A 9,192-nucleotide genomic window follows, 5' to 3' on the forward strand; every position below is an offset into this window, starting at 1 on the left:
TGCGCGTACCGTTTTTCAGAGGTGTCTTTATGCGTGATTCGTTACCGATCGGCGGTGTACGTCGAAACGAGAGGAGCGGTATCGTGAATTTGGACGACGCAGCGGGTCCCGGTACTCATTGGGTAGCGTACGCGAAGAGGGAAGATCGAGTCGTATATTTCGACAGTTTTGGCAATCTTCGACCACCGAAAGAACTGGTGCGATATTTCGGGCCGAGCGTGACGAAGATCGAGTACAATTGCACGTCTTATCAGCGATACGATCAGAACATCTGTGGACAATTGTGCCTGCAATTTCTTCGGACGATCGACGCTAATTTAAAGCCTGACGGTGCGCCGTGGTGACTCAGTATTCGTTAACGGTTTCCACCGACATGTCTATAACGTTCACGCTGACGGGGAAGAGCAGCATCCTCGCGGAGCACTATTTTCCCGCAGTGGATCTGAGCGACGGTGACTACGAACTCGGTCTAACGTGCTTTGAGACTTATCACACGATTCCGAACGTGAATTCTTCGAACAATAAATTTTATTTCGACGAGGATGACACGGAAATTACGATTCCCGAGGGATCGTACGAGATACGAGCCATAAATGAGTTTTTGAAACGCGAAATTTCACGAAAACGCCCGCGACGCGTAAATCGTTCCAACGATGATCGTACGTCGGTCGCGAATATCGCGCGAGAGGCGACCATTCGCGCAAACAGCTACGAAGACGAGGCCGCGGAATACCCGATAGTGCTCCGCGCAAATTACAATACGATGAAGAGCGAGATCAAGTGCGCTTTCAGAGTGAACTTTAACAAACCGAACAACGTCGGATCGCTGCTGGGATTCTTGTCGAAGCGTATATTGCAGCCGAGACAGTGGTACGAGTCGGACGCGTCGATTAATATTATCAACGTAAACATTATCCGCGTGGAGTGTAACGTAACCGCGGGTGCGTACAGCAACGGCAAACGCGTTCACACGATACACGAATTTTCACCGAGCATACCACCGGGATATAAGATATCGGAAACGCCGGCGCAGATCATTTATCTGCCGATCATCGCGCGAAGCGTTACGGATCTAACGATACGCGTCACGGATCAAGACGGACGATTGCTCGATTTTCGAGGAGAAGAGATCACCGTCAGATTGCACGTACGACGGCTACAGCGATAACGCGCGACGTGTGACATGCTCGTGTTGAACGACTCGGAGCACGCGACAAATAAGAATATCTTTACGACTGCGACGATCGACGATATCATCAAATCGACATTCGGTAGCGTTAAAACAGAGACGAAAACAGAGACGAGAAAGAAGCTCAACGCATCGAACGTTAAATTTTTACAATCTCTGGGATTCGCGGTACGAAACATCTGAACGATGACTGAAATTCTTAACATCGGAGGCGAGCCGGTCTTTGACGATCGCATCGTCAAGATCGAAACTCACACGTACAACCCGTACGCCAACACAACGTTCGAGTATAGCGACGAGATACGAATACCCATACAACAGCAGGATCTGTATACGTTGCCGTGCGAAAGTTTTCTCTACGTCGAAGGAACATTGACGGTGACCAGAGCAGCTGGTCAAGCCGATAACGTGGTATTGGGTACTAATTGCGTCGCGTTCATGTTTGACGAGATTCGATACGAGCTCGACGGTATGGAGATTGATCGTTGCAGAAACGTAGAAATAACCAGCACGCTCAAGAACTACGTTACGGTATCGTCCGACAGAAGCGTGATCCTGCGAAACGCGGGCTGGGAACCACATAATAACCCGAATGGATATTTCAATTTCTGCGTACCGCTCAACTTGTTACTGGGATTTTGCGAGGATTACAAACGTGTGGTGATCAACGCTCGTCACGAATTGATCTTGATACGAGCGCGCAACGACAACAATTCCCTGGTGGGAAGTCTCGCGTTGGAGCCTACTATCAAAATACTCAAGATACAATGGCGAATGCCTCACGTGGTATTGAACGAGATCAACAAGCTGTCGATGCTGCGCACCTTGGAAGACGGACAATATTTAAGTATGGGTTTCCGTTCGTGGGATCTGTACGAGTATCCCCTGTTGCAGAACACGACCAAGCATTCGTGGGCCATTAAGACCGCGACCCAGCTCGAGAAACCGCGATACGTCGTCTTCGCTCTGCAGACGGGTCGGAAGAACGTCATGTCCGCCGACACAAGCCGATTCGACGACTGCAACTTGACCAACGTTAAACTCTATCTAAACTCGGAAGTTTATCCGTACGACGATCTGAATTTGGACTTTGGTAAACACAGATGGGCGATTCTGTACGATATGTACGCTCGTTTCTGCAAGGGATACTACGGATACGAATATCTCGAGCCGAGTTTCACCGTTTCGACTTTTCTACGTAACGGTCCGTTTGTGATCATCGATTGCTCTCGCCAAAACGAATCCGTCAAAAACGCTACCGTGGATGTTAGACTAGAATTCGACTGCATGGAGAACGTACCGCCGAATACCTCCGCGTACTGTCTCATCATACACGACTGCGTGATTGAGTACAACCCGTTGACGAACGTGGTGCGCAAAATAGTCTGAATGTTTGCGGCAACGTCGACGTAAATATTTTCTCTCTCTTTCCATCAATCTCCGATACAATTATTGAAAAGGGTAAGGGAGGGGGAAGTATAAATCAGAGTGTCGCGAGACGGTTTGCAGAGTTGCGCGTCATTCCTCTCGAATGACGCATCGACGAGCGAGAGAAAGATAAAGAAATCTCGTCATGTCCGTACCAACGTTCGTGGACCTGCAAGGATTCCTCGTCGGGATGAAATTTGTCGTGAAGGAGGTGGCGGTGCTGAGAAAAGGCAGTGTTCTGACGCATCACATCTTTAATTACCCCATGCCGTGGAATCTCCTCACAAAATCGGAAAAATCGTGCGTTACCTGGTTGATTCGCAATCACCATGGATTACGATGGAAAGACGGAAACGTGCCGTACAGTATGGTAAAACGCCTGATTACATCGGCCGTGCTTGGTATAAAAGAAGACAAAAAAGAAGACAAAGAAGACGATGACGACGAGATGCCGACTCTTGTGTACGTCAAGGGATGCCAAAAACGAGAATGGCTGGTCGATCTGCTGGAGAATTATGCGCGAAAAAACCTAATCGTCGAGACTCTGTATGCGCATTACGAAGATATCGAATCTTTGAATAAACTAGATGACACCAATACTATGCGATGCGGAAAACATAAAAAGAATTGCGCGTTACAAAATGTAATAAAACTATTTAACTGGTGGTCGCGCGCGACGCCATAAGGATTTGCGATCTTTTTTTAATAAATAAATTATATATAACTTTTTATAATGTTTTATTTCTTACTCCCCTTCCCCTCTCCAATCATCATCGTTAGAGTAGGCTTTACTTCCCCCTCTCCTAAAAAAAATCCACTGCGCAGTTCTATAAACATTATTTCCCCCTCTCCCTTTTCCCCACCACATCATTACTTTGGGAATTGTCGCGTATACTCGATTAATTTTATATGATCAGTCTTGTCGCGATCGTTTGTATTGACGGTCAACTTCTCAGAGTCTAGAGAGCGAAAATGTTCTCCTTTGAAGGATGCAATAGCAGCAGCAGCAGCAACAACGGTGCAAAACGCATGAATACCATGAATTATTACGTGCCGATTCACGACGTTGAAACTCAAACGTATGAGAAGAAATGTAATAGGTAAGTTTCGTTTAGGATAAAAAACATATAAAGCCTACCCCAGTTTTTATATCTTAGCAAATTGTAATACTTACTATAAATAAAACTAATTTCATTTATTTCATACAGCATTTCGTTGGATCGTCGCGCGGTTCGTATACTCAGCAGACGATACGCGCTGACAGCTATGGAATACAAATTCCTCAAAATTGGTATCAACGTGGGTCCACCGAGCTACGTGGTGATCGTCGTTGGAGATCCTCGCCGAGGAAAGGAACTGCTGTTGTCTCTAGAAACGTGGAAGGCACTATACGAGCAACGGCAAAATATTCAGAATTTCTTTCGCAATGACTTTAAAGATAATCATAGTTTTATAAACGTTGGACCGCTAACGGTGAGAGTTTGTACAGTTAATAACATCAAACTCATACGTCTCGAATCTGCAAACGTATGCTTGAGAATGACCGAATCGACGATGCATCGTATGTTCGATCTCGATCGGTGCATCGATGCGAGATTCGATCGTTTGATCAGAATACTTGCGACGGTCGATGCAAAGTTTGCGCAGTTCTCCGATATCGCGTCCACTGTGAAGGATCCCAAGGAAGCGTCGAATGTAATATACGCTAGCGATGCGTTCAATATGAATCAGATCGTCGATTGTGAGCTCGCAGCTTTAGTTTTTTAGTATGTAATATATATATTATGTAAAAAAAGAGTTAAATAAACATGCTTTTTTTACAACTAAATGAACAATGTAATTTCTTTGCGTGCATGTCCATCCCTACCTATATTTTATCAAATGTTGTTTACGACGAACATGTTCCAACAGGTTCGATGTGTTATCGGGTTGATCATCGTCCCGATGACGTCATTTCTTCCTTTGTTTTTTTTTTACGTACTGCGTCGTAAAAAAAATAGCGCGAAATTGTTTAGTCTACGAGATAACACCCCCATTTCCTAGAAAAATGTTGTTCACGACGAACATATATGTTCAAACAGGTTCGATGCGTTATCGGGTCCATCATCGTCCCGAGAAGGTCCGAAAATAACTACTACGGCAGCGGACTACATGAAGCCATACCTGTACCAGGGAGATGAATCTTCGGGGACCGAAGATTAGCAGAATGGCCGAGTGTAGGAGTGGGCCCCTAGTTCGGTGGCGCTAACGACAGAGGACCCGCGCACGCGGCGCTTGCGCGAGAACAGTAGTGTAGGTCAGGGAGCGCGCGGGGAGAGTGGGTAGTCGACCGAGCTCGGAGAAGGACTGTATACGCATATATCGGCATTGAAGTCCTTAAGTTGTATTAAAGAAAACGTCCGTTTCTGCACCACCCTCGGTATCGTAACCCTACATATATAAAAAAATAGGCTCAAAATCTTTTATGGATATTTTGTCAAATTTGGGAATTTGCGTCTCTTACAGTGATGTCAGAGTCCTATAATCGTCGCTACTGATGGCACCGAAAGATCAGATTTTGCCACAATCATTTTGCCAATTTGTATTTGATAACACTGATTTTAACATCAACACTATCGACGGTCTAAATACATTCCACAGCATGGGTGGCATACAATGCGTCACTCCTGCATCGGCAATCTTACAGACGTCGACAGACATCGATAAAGTAAAGGTATTTAAGAAATCATCATGTGTAGAAAAGAAAGGGGTAGTCGAATTACAAATTTTCGAAGAAAAATGTGACGCAGGAATGAAATCGTTTATTTTCAAAAATTTAAATGAAGAATTGAAAACTGTCGTGTCTTGTGATAGAAGCATTGAAATGCCAACAAATTCAGATGTGCTTTGGATGTGCGCGAAATATGAAGAACGGCCCAATATTCCTGGCTGGAGAGGATTTCATGAACGTTTGATGAGTCATAAAACTGCTGAAGTCACTAACGTCTTATTTTTCCCCTTTATTAATGCACCTCCAAGCAATTATGATACTGTCTATACCGCATTGCTTATGGCTGTCAAAAAATCTGAAGAAATCGGTCTGAAAACAACGATTGTCACATTTGACCAGCCATTATACATAAAAGCTAGAGATATTGTTGCTTGTGCAGGAGACAACTCGGGCCTAAAAGATCTTCTTGCTTTAATATACGCACCGAATTCCGTTGACAAAATGCTTCAAGGTCATGCCTATGCTAGAGCTGTCAGAGGCCACTTACTCGTTCAGCTAGCTCTTGCAAAAATTGTATTGAAATCCGTACCTTTAACGCCCGTCGAACAAATAACTGTAGCTGCGAGATTGATAGATTTTGAAAATCACCTCCTTACTGCAAGAGATATCGACGTGGACCCAATTTTAACAGAACTTTCATTAAAGCTGGAGCAACAATTCTTGGAAATTGAGAACTATGGGCCGACTGCTAAATTGTGGATGCAATATTTCCACATGATCACTATAATTAAACTATTTATACAGGCAGAGAGAGAAGAAAACTGGAAGAAGCATTTGCTTGCGGTAAGGCGTATGGTTCCATTTTTTCGCGCAAGTGGCCATTTTCATTACGCAAAATCCTGTCAAATTCATTTGCAAGACATGGTACAATTGCAATCGAAACTAGATGCAGTCGAATACAAAATGTTTTGTAAACGTGGCTACTTCACAATGAAGCATACTAAGAAATTTTGGACGGGTACATGGTCAGATCAGACAATTGAACAAACATTCAACAGAGAATTTAAAATCAAAGGAGGTCCGGTCATGAGAGGTATAACGGATGAAACCCTCACGTCCTTCGTTATTACAATGCCAATTCTTCACGATATTTGTGCAAGTTTCGAGGAGTATTATAAAGTCCAATTTACGTCTAGAGAGCAACATGTAGAGGCCCGAGAAACAAGAATGCAACGATGAGATAATGAAGACGTGAAAAAACTTGGTGAATGGCTAGAAACTCATAACCCTTTTGAAATATCAAACGAAATTAAGTCTTTAAGCAGCGGAGTCATCGGGGATCAAGAAATTATAAATTGCTTTCTTGCGCGAGAGAATGGAGAGTCTAGTATGGACTCTATAATCGACAAGAGTTTCAAGGATGTACATATGAAACGCAGTAATAGAGTGCAATCACTGGCTGCTGTAAACTCTTCAATCAAGGTCCATGACAAACGAGCAGTAATAGATCCTTTAATGATATCCCAGAGAATTATCATTGCGAAAAAAAAGGATGAGGATCTTCCTGTATTCTTGCAATATGAACTTGCTCCGTTTCCTCTATCCTTGTTTTGCGAGGCAGGAATGAGAAAAACGAATAAATCGGCGATGTATGAAATTTTTCAAGAATGTACGGAAACTGTTATTCCAGATGTAGACACCACGTATGTTATAGATGGAGGCTTCTTATTACACTGTGTCCTTTGGAGCTGCAACAAATCATACAGAGACATTTATTCTGCGTACGTGAATTACGTTCAAAAACATTATGGAGATCATTGCGTCATCGTCTTTGACGGCTACGACAATGCTGGCAACAGTACAAAACGATGCGAACAACACCGGCGTAGCGCGAAAAAATCATGCTCCGATATTATTTTTCAGGAACACATGGTTGCCACCGTGACCCAAGAACAATTCTTACGCAATGACAAAAATAAAATGAGGCTTATTTTCATGCTAAAAGATAAATTTGAAGGTAAAGAATTTGCAGTCAGGCAGACGGAAAGCGATGCTGACGTACTCATCGTGTCAACAGCAATTGAAATTTCTGCGACTAGACAATGTGCTATAGTAGGAGAGGATGTAGATCTTCTTGTTTTGACTGTTGCTCTAGCACCTATGAATAATAACATCTTCTTTTTGAAGCCAGGAAAAGGGAAAATCGAAAGACAAATATATTCTTCCCAAAAACTTCAAGAAGATGAATACTTAAAAGAAACTATTTTGCTGGCCCATGCGTTCAGCGGCTGTGACACGACTTCGGCAATATTTCAAAAGGGAAAAAACAAAATTGTTAATCTGCTGCAGCAAGTAGAAGAACTTAGACAGATTAATAATATTTTCGTCAATAGCAATTCGACTGCCTAAGAAATTCAACGAGCTGGAGAAATTCTGTTTTTATATATTTATGGAGAAAAACATCCAGAAAAAAATCAATTTAAATGTTCATCGTTACAACGAGTTTAAAAAATTTGCACAAAAAAGTACATCCCGTATGCCATCATTGCCACCAACAGAGGGGGCAGCTGCCCAACACTCATTCCGAGCCTACCACCAAGTACAAACGTGGTTGGGTAATTATAAGGACCCCGAAATGTGGGGCTGGCACAAAGTAAATAACTATCTGCAGCCTCTCCAAACGTTGGAATCCCCAGCACCGGATGAAATTTTACGACTTGTCTCATGCAACTGTAAAAAACATTGCACAATGTCCTGTGGGTGCAAAAAAGCAGGTCTTAAGTGCTCCGATCTTTGCGGTAACTGCCAGGAAACAGGGTGCCTAAACGAGCTGGACGAAGAAGTTGAAGAAGATATTGATACGTTCTAGATATTAATACGCATTATATATAAGTTTACAATAAATTATTATTATTATCAAGAGGTATTATTTAGTAATTTCCAAAAGTCAAAATTTCATTTAAACCGTAATATTTCCAGAAATATTAGTCGCGCCGTATAACATAAATAATGCATTTTGTAGGTAATTTAATTCTCTTTCACTTTCATTGTATGCATTTTTTACTTTCGGACAGCCAGAACTGAGGTATTTTAAAAAAACGCTCGAAGAAACAGCTCTTTCCTCATTTGGCCGATGCTTCAAAAAAATCTATCTTGGGAACTAATGGTCGTACAAAGTTCTACAAAAAACCAAATTGCGAGGAATTTTATCAGCTAAATTTCGCTCTGATTATTCTTTCCCGTGAAACTAATAATTTCCGAGTTATTCGCAAAAAACCCATTTTTGTACTCTTTCTTTCAAGATGGCGCAGCCGGCTCACGCTCTATGTATGGGGACTTTTAGTATGTTTAAAAGAACACTAAAATGAACCTGTATACCAATTTCCAGCTTGCCGGCAATTATTTCATTCAAACGCTCAAAAATAATCTAATTTGACTGGGCTACAAGGGCTTTCACCTCGTCGCCCTGGGAGTCGTCCTCGGATGAAGGCTTCAAGAAGTCCTCCGAGTTGTCGTCCCGTCGTTGCTGCCGCCGACTTCTCCTCAACGGAGGAACCTTCGGGGTACCCCTTATGTGGGGTTTGCGACTGGAAAGCATGCGGTTGCAAGGTCACCATAGAGAAATGCGGTCTTTATGTCGAATTGCAGAATTTCCATATCATAGATCGTTGCAAGTGCGAGAAGAATTCGAATTGAATCATATCGAATTACAGGAGAAAATGTTTCCGTGTAATCGATCCCCGCCTTTTGCGAGTATCCTTTAGCGCATAAACGGGCCTTATAGCGTTCGACTCTTCCATCCGGTCTTCTTTTAATCTTGTAAACCCACTTGCAACCTATAGCTTGTCGACCTGGAGGTAAAGAC

General features: G+C 42.9%; 2 protein-coding genes across 2 annotated transcripts; both read left to right on the top strand.

Annotated features, from left to right (window-relative positions):
• Positions 1-1,375: 1,375 nt before the first annotated feature.
• On the top strand, positions 1,376-2,578 carry LOC143903373 (uncharacterized). Its single transcript, XM_077416916.1, has one exon. The coding sequence runs from the start codon at positions 1,376-1,378 to the stop codon at positions 2,576-2,578; it is 1,203 nt and encodes a 400-aa protein (XP_077273042.1).
• A 184-nt stretch (positions 2,579-2,762) lies between these two features.
• LOC143903374 (uncharacterized) lies at positions 2,763-4,385 on the top strand. The gene is made up of 3 exons (XM_077416918.1): positions 2,763-3,018; positions 3,606-3,717; positions 3,826-4,385. The coding sequence occupies exons 1-3, from the start codon at positions 2,763-2,765 to the stop codon at positions 4,382-4,384; spliced, it is 927 nt and encodes a 308-aa protein (XP_077273044.1). The 3' UTR covers position 4,385.
• The last annotated feature ends 4,807 nt before the right edge of the window (positions 4,386-9,192 follow it).

The sequence above is a fragment of the Temnothorax americanus genome, unplaced genomic scaffold (genome assembly GCF_048541705.1).
Source record: "Temnothorax americanus isolate GAGA-0224 unplaced genomic scaffold, ASM4854170v1 Scaffold46, whole genome shotgun sequence".
Lineage (NCBI taxonomy): Eukaryota > Metazoa > Arthropoda > Insecta > Hymenoptera > Formicidae > Temnothorax > Temnothorax americanus.

What these genes read in the sequence shown, in the direction of transcription:
- LOC143903373 (XM_077416916.1), top strand. Translation starts at nt 1,376, where the DNA reads ATGACTGAAATTCTTAACATCGGAGGCGAGCCGGTCTTTGACGATCGC.
- LOC143903374 (XM_077416918.1), top strand. Translation starts at nt 2,763, where the DNA reads ATGTCCGTACCAACGTTCGTGGACCTGCAAGGATTCCTCGTCGGGATG. An exon ending in GATTACATCGGCCGTGCTTG is followed by an intron (nt 3,019 to 3,605) that starts GTATAAAAGAAG and finishes TCTCCTTTGAAG; the next exon opens with GATGCAATAGCAGCAGCAGC. An exon ending in TATGAGAAGAAATGTAATAG is followed by an intron (nt 3,718 to 3,825) that starts GTAAGTTTCGTT and finishes TATTTCATACAG; the next exon opens with CATTTCGTTGGATCGTCGCG.